Source organism: Salvelinus sp. IW2-2015, linkage group LG4q.1:29 (assembly GCF_002910315.2).
Source record: "Salvelinus sp. IW2-2015 linkage group LG4q.1:29, ASM291031v2, whole genome shotgun sequence".
In the NCBI taxonomy this organism is placed as follows: Eukaryota; Metazoa; Chordata; class Actinopteri; order Salmoniformes; family Salmonidae; genus Salvelinus; species Salvelinus sp. IW2-2015.
This window is the reverse complement of record NC_036842.1, coordinates 10,455,179-10,467,376: the sequence shown is the minus strand read 5'-3', so window position 1 is coordinate 10,467,376 and position 12,198 is coordinate 10,455,179. Positions and strand designations below refer to the sequence as shown.

The 12,198-nt window shown below is 43.9% G+C and overlaps 1 protein-coding gene across 1 annotated transcript in view; it reads left to right on the top strand.

The window, feature by feature from the left end:
* Positions 1-12,198, top strand: part of LOC111961417 (unconventional myosin-Vb-like) — an 82,102-nt gene that overhangs the window by 52,310 nt on the left and 17,594 nt on the right. The window contains 9 exon segments of the mRNA XM_070441267.1: positions 1,635-1,784; positions 2,058-2,155; positions 5,156-5,242; positions 6,024-6,135; positions 6,713-6,924; positions 7,105-7,261; positions 7,709-7,948; positions 8,205-8,441; positions 9,101-9,194. Coding sequence (XP_070297368.1) covers positions 1,635-1,784; positions 2,058-2,155; positions 5,156-5,242; positions 6,024-6,135; positions 6,713-6,924; positions 7,105-7,261; positions 7,709-7,948; positions 8,205-8,441; positions 9,101-9,194 — 1,387 coding nt within the window.

Sequence of the window (12,198 nt, the reverse complement as noted above, 5' to 3'; positions counted from 1 at the left end):
GAAATGTAAATTAAGATGTCATATCAAAATTCTAATATATTGCAGATGAATTGTCTCCCACAGACACACACACACTTTCTAGAGATCCGCTGACTCCTGCCTCTCCAAGCCAAACTCAAACTGCTTGATTGGAACSTAATTTCAGCTCATGTTCTCTGCATGAACTTTTTTACTGATTAAGTGATGAGAGCCAAAAGTGCATTAGCTTTCTCAGTCATTTCTGTTCAGTTCACCCTCTCTGCCACTCTCTTTGGGACAAATACCAACTTTAGTTCACTTCATCTCGTATTAGGCATCTCATATTCAGCCCTTTCTCTTTCAACCATCTTGTCTCCCTCTCGCCAAAATCCTCTCCTCAGCATTACTAATGCAACAGCCATTAAGAGCGTGCAAATGAGAAGGAATATTGAGAGGCAAGGAGAGATTTCATATTTTATGTTCTGTCTAAAAGCATCTTGTCTGTGCCAAATCTATTCACTATCAGAAAGACACCAAGCTCCATWGAACAGCATGGATAGGACCGAGTTTGGGAAACGCTGCAGTGAGGTTTCCGAAACAAAAGCAGTGATAAAGACATAGCAAGTCTCAATATTGTACAATATGCTGTACTGCATTTTTGTCTCTGTCATTTCAATTGATTTTCTAGTGTCAATTTTKCTCAGTAGTTGAGAACTTGGCAAGAGCCCCTAGCTTGTTTTAAACCCCCTCATATCTAGCTGACAGTGATGCAGAAACCTATCAACATTGGAGAGCCTTGGAGGACATGTGAGGGTCATGAAACTTCCTCCGGCTGATAAGTCTTTCCTCAATGACCATTACTATCATCTCTCACAGCCTGAAAGCCCTGCTAACTCTGAGGTACCTGAGCTGTACCCYCAAGCCAGAGGAGGTGGATGGATCAAGGAACTTCCATGAATCTTCATAGAAGTCCAATCCTGCTTACAGAGCATATTCTTTGCAAAGTGATAAAGGAAACATTTTCCGAAAAGGAATTTCGTGTTAATGTCAGAATATTTTTTCGCAAGTTTGGCATGAGAGAATAGTTATCCGTATGGATGGTGGGACTGCACTGCAGTGTATTAGTACTGTCTAACCACACCAGCCTTATCTGTGACAGAGATATTATTGTGCTATTATCAATATGGTGGTGGGACTGCACTGCAGTCTATTAGTACTGTTTTACCGCACCAGCCTTATCTGTGACAGAGATATTATTGTGCTATTATCAATATTCCCTCTGCATCCACTGCAAATACGTGGATGCTGCTGCTTGACACTCAAATTGTTCACCTTCACTGGTTCTGCTGTGGAGATGTGACTACAGAACTCTCCTGACAGACGCCTAAATGCTGGTTTATTGACGTCCTGTCCAGCCATGCTTTTCATTACTGTAGTCTCATCAGTGTTCTTTAACACACCCGCTATTACACTGGATCCGACAGTACAGCACTATGTAAAAATATATCTTATGAAAAAGATTTTTGTGGAAATTCAACGCCTCTTTTTTTGTGCGGTTTGGTGAATTGATGTTGTTATCCGGCTGTAAAATGGCTTATAATATAATCTGTTTTATGCTAAGTTGTTTTGGATGAAACCATCTGCTAAACATATTAATGATGTTCCCCCTCTCACAGTTTCAGCTCGTGGCGGATCTGTTCCAGGACACTAATAAAGACGGAAGCAGCTCCACGTCTTCCAGCAAGTCCTCCAGGATCAACGTGCGCTCGGCCAAACCAACTCCTAAAGTCCCCAACAAGGAGCACAGGAAAACCGTGGGCCACCAGGTTAGCATCCACCATGAGGCCTGAGTTCAAACAGTGTGCCTCTGGACAGGAGCCTGTCTGTGTTAGTGTCATAGTCATTTTCTTAACAATGTCTTTAACCTTTCATTAGGAAGCAATGATGTAACAAGTCTGTATTTTTACAATGATTGGTGGGATTAAGCAAGTTTTTTAAACTTTGCAGTACTTCTCATCCTCCGCTCCTGTGTTWGTTTACTGTWGTTCCGCAGCTCCCTGCAGCTTCTCATCCTCCGTTCCTCTGTTTGTTTACTGTAGTTCCGCAGCTCCCTGCAGCTTCTCATGGAGACCCTGAATGCCACCACCCCCCACTATGTGCGTTGCATCAAGCCTAATGACGAGAAGGAGGCATTCTCGTGAGTAAATATTTGGCTTTTCAGTGACGGTGTACAGTTGAAGTCAGAAGTTTACATACACCTTAGCCAAATCAAATTTATTTATAAAGCCCTTCTCACATCAGCTGATGTCACAAAGTGCTGTACAGAAACCGAGCCTTAAACCCCAAACAGCAAGCAATGCAGGTGTGGAAGCATGGTGGCTAGGAAAAACTCCCTAGAAAGGACACATATACATTTAAATTTAAACTCAGTTTTTCACAATTCCTGACATTTAGTCCTAGTAGAAATTCCCTGTCGTAGGTCAGTTAGGATCACCACTTTATTTTAGGAATGTGAAATGTCTGAATAATAGTAGAGAGAATTATTTATTTCAGCTTTTATTTCTTTCATCACATTCCCAGTGGGTCAGAAGTTTGCATACACTCAATTAGTATTTGGTAGCTTTGCCTTTCAATTGTTTAACTTGGGTCAAATGTTTTGGGTAGCCTTCCACAAGCTTCCCACAATAAGTTGGGTGAATTTTGGCCCATTCCTCCTGACAGAGCTGGTGTAACGGAGTCATTGTTGTAGGCCTCCTTGCTCGCACACGCTTTTTCAGTTCTTCCCACAAATGTTCTATGGGATTGAGGTCAGGGCTTTGTAATGGGCACTCCAATACCTTGACTTTGTTGTCCTTAAGCCATTTTGCCACAACTTTGGAAGTATGCTTGGGGTCATTATCCATTTGGAAGACCCATTTGCGACCAAGCTTTAACTTCCTGACTGATGTCTTGAGATGTTGCTTCAAATTATCAATTTTCGTGATGATGCCATCTATTTTGTGAAGTGCACCAGTCCCTCCTGCAGCAAAGCACCCCCACAACATGATGCTGCCACCCCGTGCTTCACGGTTGGGATGGTGTTCTTCCCCCTTTTCTCCCCATTTTTCCTCCAAACATAACGATGGTCATTATGACCAAACAGTTCTATTTTTGCTTCATCAGAACAGAGGACATTTCTCCAAAAAAGTACGATCTTTGTCCCCATGTGCAGTTGCAAACCGTAGTCTGGCTTTTTTATGGCGGTTTTGGAGCAGTGGCTTCTTCCTCGCTGAGCGGCCCTTCAGGTTATGTCGATATTGGACTCGTATTACTGTGGATATTGATACTTTTGTACCTATTTCCTCCAGCATCTTCACAAGGTCCTTTGCTGTTGTTCTGGGATTGATTTGCACTTTTCGCACCAAAGTACGTTAATCGGCTGCGTGGGTCCTATGGTGTTTATACTTGCGTACTATTGTTTGTAATGATGAACGTGGTACCTTCAGGCATTTGGAAATTGCTCCCAAGAATGAACCAGACTTGTGGAGGTCTACAATTTTTGGCCTGATTTCTTTTGATTTTCCCATGATGTCAAGCAAAGAGGCACTGAGTTTGAAGGTAGGCCTTGAAATACATCCACAGGTACACCTCCAATTGACTCAAAAATATGATGTCAATATGAAAATATGATGTCAATTAGCCCACCAGAAGCTTCTAAAGCCATGACATCATTTTCTGGAATTTTCCAAGCTGTTTAAAGGCACAGTCAACTTAGTGTATGTAAACTTCTGACCCACTGGAATTGCGATACAGTGAAATAATCTGTTTGTAAACAATTATTGGGAACATTACTTGTCATGCACAAAGTAGATGTCCTAACCCACTTGCCAAAACTATAGTTTGTTAACAAGAAATTTGTGGAGTGGTTGAAAAACAAGTTTTAATGACTCCAACCTAAGTGTATGTAAACTTCCGACTTCAACTGTATGTAGGCAACAGAATACGGAAGAGTTTGTGTGTCTTGTCTGTCTCATGTAACTTCTCTGCTCAAATAGCCAAGTTGTTTGGATTAGCAAACTTTTTTCATGTTGACTGAAAAACCTTGCCCATTTTTAGTGGAAGAGATGCTTTTGGGACTTCTGTACCCACTGGTACAGTATTACTACAGTATTACTACAGTATTACTACAGTATTACTGTAAACAAAGAGGGCTCTGTTCTGTGTGTATGTTTGTGTACAGTGTGTTTAAGAATCAGAAGCCAACTTCTTACTGTGACTGGCTTCACTAATCAGATCTAGGAGCCTAATATGTGGTCTGCCATTCTTATTTAAACGTGGTACGGTCATGGTGAGGTAATGATGGCTTATGTAAACAGAACACTAATAAACATGCATTGAGTCATGGGAAAAGACAACTAGGAGAGAGTACTGTGTGTGACAGACAGAGCGAGAGACATCACCTGCGTGTGCTGTGTTTGTTCTTTGGTTGCCTAGACCCGAGTGTAGCCTGAGGTGCTGATTCTGTCTCTTGCTGAATAACTCTCTCAAGTCCTCTGACTCAATAACAGTTTCTCTTGCTCACAGTGGCACAGCCATGTTGACTGTTACCAGAAACTCTCGTCCAAAATAAAGACTGTTTTTCAATAAACAATGTTGTCTTGATAAGCAGTGTTGAATGGGGCATTTAAACCAGCACACTAGAKATCCTAGGTTTTTGTTTTTCGAGGTCGATTTAAGGAATTGTCTTGTGTTCTGAAGCTTTTCTACTACAGCACACATTGTCGACTTAGAATGTTTACTTCCGAAAAACAGGACAGAAGGAGAGGTCAGGTTATGTTGCCATCGTCTTGATGCATTCTTTTGCACAAGTGCCTCTTCAAGGTCTCTAAATCTAATGATGTGCCTTGGTCACATGCTGTGGCTGGACTTTAGCAAACATACCGACGGCTGTATGTAGGGACACAGTCAGTCTGCCCAGGCAGCACCTAGCTGACTAGCATTAACCTCCTCTCAATGCTTCTGTCTTCTGCCTAGTGGAGATGTGTACAATACTGAAGGGGAAGTTTAAGCTCAGGTACAGTAAGGAGAGGGTAATAGCCTTTACCTGTGTATATGTATGGTAATTAACCCTACTCCCAGAGTGGTGTGTTTTCATTGTGATGGGGAATTGTTTTTGAAACTTTGTATACGTGTTCTTTTGTCCCTCTCTCTGTTGAAGGTTTGACTCTAGGAGAGCTGTGCAGCAACTGAGGGCATGTGGAGTCCTGGAGACCATCCGCATCAGTGCTGCTGGCTACCCATCAAGGTAAGATTGCTTCTCACACACCGTCACACGGGTGGCCCTGTTGTCTGCTCTGTGCAATAGATAGTGGATGCATAGAAATTGATTGTGGTCCTGTGTGGGTCAGTTGGTAGAGCATTGTGCTTTGCAACGTCATGGGGCGTTGGTTTGATTCCCGCTGGGGCCACCCATAGAAAACATTTGTCACTTTGGATAAAAATGTCTGCTAAATGGCATATAATAATAATATTATTATTATTATATATWTTGTAATAGAATGTGGTTGTTATGCGACTCCTGGTGATGTAATGGGCATGTCACTTCCGTAATCTGTGCTGCCTGGACGGAGGCTCTTCCTCTGTCTGTTTTTATTGCTCCATCATTGAGCTTTCTCGGTCGTCCTAAGCAGGGAGGAAATTGAATTCCGTCTCCCCTGAGGTACGTGCTTCCCTGAGGAAGAACAGCAGGAGAGCAATTCACCACAGAGCACAAACTCTCTTAATAACAATTTGATTCCGTTACACAGCATAAAACAGATTGCATAAGACAAAGTACTGCGTGAGAAAGTGCAGTCTTACTGTTTCAAGTCTAGAGGACCGACACTAGTCCTGACCTGCTCATGGTCGCAAACCAAAAGAAACGAGATGAACAATAATCATGCCTTTATGTCGCAAGGACATTTTTTACAATTTGATTTGTTCAAAATAATACAATGGTTTCCTTTTTCATGAATTAAAATAAGCCTGTTTCAGATTTGGGCTGTGTGTGTTTGACTTGCTTCTCAGCCAGTCCTATGTGATTCCAGGTGGACGTACCCAGACTTCTTCAACAGATACAGAGTCCTCATGAAGAAGTCAGATATGACCGTAGGAGACAAGAAACTGGTGTGTAGGAACCTACTAGAGACCCTGGTCAAGGTAAGAAAGATTTACGCCCTAAAGCCCCAAGTAGGATAGGAAAGGAAATGAACAAATAGAAAGGAAATGAATGAATAGAAAGGATCACTATTGTTCCTCCCATGGTTGAAGGATGTTGTTCTCTTCAACGGAGCTCCCTAACTCCTTCAGGGCCAGTCCATCTTTGCATCATTGAACCTACTGCATGTCTGCTCTGATACAGTACATGTTAACTTTTCCAGTATTGAGAGACAGCTTTGAATGTATGAACCTGGGGAATGGGGATGTAAAAAGGCAGGTCACGAGTTTCAGTCCTAATGGACAAACCCCGTTGTGTTCTCTAGGAACAGTGGAGAATTCAGCATACACAGCCTGAGATGAATCATGTTATTAATACATTATTACTGGAATATCATTTGTATGCGCCTTGGACAGTATGTCATGGATTCCTTAGGGGGGGGGGGGACAATTTAACCTTGTGTTTGATAACGTCCACTTAACTAGCTGCCTTGATGCTCAGTTGATCGAGCTGAAGTTCAATTTAACTGAATGAATGAATGACTGGAAACSAAATGACTTCATCTTTCTCCCTCACCAGGACCCAGACAAGTTCCAGTTTGGTAAGACCAAGATCTTCTTCCGGGCGGGCCAAGTGGCCTACCTGGAGAAGCTGAGGGCAGACAAGTTCCGCTCCGCCTGCATCAAGATCCAGAAGACAGTGCGACGCTGGCTACAGATGGCCCGCTACAAGAAGATACGCAAGTCTGCCATCACCTTGCAGAGATTTGGCCGTGGTTACATGGCCCGCAGGTGAGAGGAGAAGCACAACGTTCTGCTAGACTAACAAAGTAGCTGGTCAATTCAGATTTTTTCCCACGAGGCAACTTCTTGATAAATCACACTACAAGGGTCTTGAACAAGTTTTAATCAATATCGGTGCCAGTGTTGTAACTACTTTCCGTGTCCTCCTCCTTTTGCTGTCTTTCTCAGGTATGCGGAGCGGCTGCGCCTAAGCCGCGCTGCTGTTATCTGTCAGAAGCAGTATCGTATGGTCCGAGAGCGGAGGGGCTATCTGAGGGTGAGACAGGCTGTTGTCACCATCCAGGCCTTTACCAGGGGCATGTTCACCCGCAGGATCTTCCAGGAGGTACTACAACCACAACACTCTACCTGTTATGTCACTGGTTTACCTTTTACCTTTTTTGATCCTGGATTTTGTATACACTCTCATTTGTTCCCAATCCCACACTGTATTCATGTTGAAGCTATCAGATCTCTATTAGATCTCTATCTCTATCAGGAGTAAAAAGTACCCTGGGAAGAGGCCTCAGTCTTGGACTTGTTGTCCTGTTTGTGTGACTGGAAAATTGGAGACGAAGTGCTCGGATTTGAAATGGAATGTGATCAGGCGGGCCTTGCATAAATGCTGCCTGCTATTGCGCCTTCTCAGATACTCTAGATTCCCTTTGGATTTAGTACTCTAGAATTTCCCCCTACTGGGAAATCTAGTTAACTACATATTTCTCATCACATTGTACAGTATAATAAATGGTTCTTTGTCCCTGATCTCTACCTCTCCTCTCCCCCACCCCAGTTCCTTCTGCATCACAAAGCGATGATCATCCAGAAGCATGTCCGAGGCTGGCTTACTAGGAGGAAGTTCAAGGTGGCACGGAACGCCGCCATCACCATCCAGTGTGCCTACCGCCGCATGCGAGCCAAGCGGGAGCTGAAACAGCTGAAGATTGAGGCGAGGTCCGCTCAACATCTGAAGAAGCTCAACACGGGCATGGAGAACAAGATCGTCCAGCTGCAGAGGAAGATGGATGACCAGGTACAGTCAAAGACGCGTGGTTCTGACCCAGGCGACTTTATAGGAGTACACTGACCTGTAACGCTAGTAGCCTACAATGAGTGCCATAATACAAAGACGGGTCAATGAAAGGTCAATATTTCCCTTTGCAATCATTTTGGCACAGAATGTTTTTTGGCTAGTCTAGACTGTAAGTTATGTTAAAAAGGGATGGATTTGAAAGTGATGTGACGTCCCATAGTAGTAACAGAGCTCTCTCTCCTGTCCCACTGTTTAGACCAAAGATCTGAAGACTCAGAATGAGCAGCTGGTGGTGGCCAAAGCCTCCCTGGGCTCAGAGGTGAACAAGCTGCAGAAGGAGCTGGAGACCATGCGCAGTCGCCAGGGAGACGGCGGTCAGCTGACCTCTCTGAAGGATGAGCTGGAGAAGCTGAGGGCGGAGCTCCTGGAAGCACATGCCCACAGGAAGAAGCTGGAGGAGGAGCACAGCAACGAGAAGATGAGATTTGAACAGGTGAGCTGTCAATCACTGAAGAGGAGAAAGTACATTTTCCTTTACCTTGTATGTTCTCCAAAGCCCTAATGTTGACTGAAAACAGCCTTCTGTTTGAAACACGTGGGTGAAAACAGTCTTCAGTTGCCCGAGTAACTACAGAAGATGCTGGTAGCAGCGGTTTTACTGAATTCTTGCTCTAAGAGTTGAATTACTGAACATCTGTTTCTCCAACAATCTCACTGTGGATTTAACTGTATGTATCAGTGGTCTGAAAGTGATATCATGCATACATTTTTGTATTGTTTTGACTACCTGACTTAAGGAGATCATTGTTAAGTAGATTGGCCTCGGGCTTTCTCAGTGGTAATAGACACCCCTCTTTGGTCCTTTTGATTCTCTCCCAAGTCAGTCAGACAATGCAGGAATTGTCCCTGGCTCTCTAGCTCCGTCTGACATCAGTATGAGAGCCTCACACGCAGGATCGACAGATTTATAGTCACTTAAAGAGAAACAAAACAACTAAATAGACCTTTTTCTCACTTTTAGAGAGTAAGTAGCGTCTCGTCTGAAGTAGCAAATTGAAATAGATAAAAGAAAATGCATTGCTCTTGAACGGCCACCATGCTCTTTCTGATGTCTCTATTTCTTTCATGAATGCTCTTGTTCTTTTTCCTTAGAGAGTGGAGGAGCTGGAGAGGGAGAATTCCCTGCTGAAGAGTGAAAAGGAGAAGATGAACCAAAGGATTCTGCACCACTCCAAGAGCACAGAAGGTAAGTGCTTTTTAGATCTCATACACCACTAAGACGTAAACGATAGTACTACTACAGTGATTAGTTGATACATATATATAGGAGTGGTTGAAGGTGAAACTGTAGTCACAGTGAGCCCTGCATTCTGCCTGACCTGAGGGGAGGGACGGCTTGTTTCCCCACACAAAAGTTTTTTTTGTGGAAGTAGGACAAGAGGCAGAAACCGCATCAAGTTACACGGCAGCAGCAATGTGAGACAAAAAAAAAAAAAAAAAAACTGAAGTCAGCCCTTGTTTAGCACTGTGTTCACGTGGAAAACTATTAGTTTTGGAATATGTACCTTTATGTGTGCCAAACATAAATCAATCAATTTGTTAAATCCATTCGTCAATGGACTTGTCTTTGTCAATGAGAAGTCACTTCTAGTTTACATCATAATCTCTGAACATGACCACTGCCTTTATCTAAATACCATGGGCAGTACTTCAAACGGGACTTTTCATCACAGAGCAGTTAAAAGGAAATCATGGGGCGGCGCACAATTGGCCCAGCGTCGTCCGGGTTAGGGGAGGGTTTGGCCCAGCGTCGTCCGGGTTAGGGGAGGGTTTGCCAGCGTCGTCCGGGTTAGGGAGGGTTTGGCCCAGCGTCGTCCGGGTTAGGGGAGGGTTGGCCCGCGTCGTCCGGGTTAGGGGAGGGTTCGGCCCAGCGTCGTCGCGGGTTAGGGGAGGTTTGGCCCAGCGTCGTCCGGGTTAGGGGAGGGTTTGGGCCGGCAGGGATGCTCTTGTCCCATCGTGCACTAGCGACTCCTGTGGCGGGCCGGGCGCAATGCACGCTGACACAGTCGCTAGGTGTATGGTGTTTCCTCCGACACATTGGTGCAGGTTCCGGGTTAAGCGGGCAGTGTGTCAAGAAGCAGTGCGGTTTGGCTGGGTTGTGTTTTGGAGGACGAACTTCTCTCGACCTTCGCTTCTCCCAAGTCCGTACGGAAGTTGCAGCAATGGGACAAGACTGTAACTACCAATTGGATGACACGAAATTGGGGAGAAAAAAAGGTGTAAAATTGAAATAAATAAAAAAGTTCAAATCTGGTCCCATCATAGCCTAAATACAACAATTTTTTTATCATAGCCTAAATAAAACTGATTTATTATTATATCATAACCAGAGTTTTACCTGGTGTGGTTAGCCTACCAGATCATGAAAGACTATCCCCCCATCACTCTGGGACCTTTGGTGCCACCTCTAAAATCACCACAAAATGTTACAAATGAAAAAATATATTATATTTGTTTGAATTACTATCTCAACATTTTGACTTGCGTAGTTTCACTTGTGTATATCAAAATGTTGACTTGCATATCTAAACATTTTGGGATAGTAGGCCTATCAAAGAATATATACAGTGCCTTCGGAAAGTACCCCTTGACATTTTCCACATTTTGTTACATTACAGCCTTATTCTAAAAGGGATTCATTTTTTTTTTAAATCCTCAGCAATCTACACACAATACCCCATAATGACAAAGTGAAAACACGTTTTTAGAAATGATTGCAAATGTATTAAAAATAAAAAGCTGAAATGCCTTAAGTATTCAGACCCTTTGCTATGAGACTCGAAATTGAGCTCAGGCGCATCCTGTTTCCATTGGTCATCCTTGAGATGTTTCTACAACTTGATTGGAGTCCACCTGTGGTAAATTCAATTGATTGGACATGATTTGGAAAGGTACACACATGTCTATAAGGTCCCACAGTTGACAGTGCATGTCAGAGCAAAAACCAATCCATGAGGTGGAAGGAATTGTCCGTAGAGCTCCGAGACAGGTTTCTGTCGAGGTACAGATCTGGGGAACGGTACCAAAGCATTTCTGCAGCATTGAAGGTCCCCAAGAACATAGTGGCCCCCATCATTCTTAAATGGAAGACGTTTGGAACCACCAAGACACTTTCTAGAGCTGGCCGCCCGGCCAAACTGAGCAATCGGGGGAGAAGGACCCGATGGTCATTCTGACACAGCTCCAGAGTTCCTCTGTGGAGATGGGAGAACCTTCCAAAAGGACAACCATCTCTGCAGCACTCCACCAATCAGGCCTTTATGGTAGAGTGGCCAGACGGAAGCCACTCCTTAGTAAAAGGCACATGACAGCCCGCTTGGAGTTTGCCAAAATGCACCTCAAGGACACTCATAGCATGAGAAACAAGATTCTCTGGTCTGATGAAACCAAGGTTGAACTCTTTGGCCTGAATGCCAAACGTCACGTCTGAAGGAAACCTGGCACCATCCCTACGGTGAAGCGTGGTGGTGGCAGCATCATGCTGTGGGGATGTTTTTTAGGGACAGGGAGACTAGGCAGGATCGAGGGGAAGATGAATGGAGCAAAGTACAGAGAGGTCCTTGATGAAAACCTGCTCCAGAGTGCTCAGGACCTCAGACTGGGTGTAAGGTTCAACCTTTCAGCAGGACAACCTTAAGCACACAGCCAAGACAACGCAGGAGTGACTTCGGGACAATTCTCTGAATTCTCTGAGACCTGAAAATAGCTGTGCAGCAACTCACCCCATCCAACCTGACAGAGCTTGAGAGGATCTGCAGAGAAGAATGCAAAAAACTCCCCAAATACAGATGTGCCAAACTTGTAGCATCATACCCAAGAAGGCTCATGGCTGTTATCACTGCCAAATGTGCTTTAACAAAGTACTGAGTAAAGGGTCTGAATACCTATGTAAATGTGATATTTCCATTTTATCCAAAATCTGTTTCTGCTTTGTCATTATGGGGTATTGTGTATAGATTGAGGGGAAAAAACAATTTAATCAATTTTAGAAGAAGACTGTAACCTAACCAAAATGTGGATAAAGTCAAGGGGTCTGAATACTTTCCAAAGTGTGTGTGTGTACACACACACTGCGCTAATAGGCTTCCATTGTTGTTCTTGGCTCAGTGCAGCCGGCAGGCAGCGGCTACTGTGACAATTTCAGAATGTAACAGGGTGTTAACTGCAATTTCTGTTGTTAGGTTCTAAAT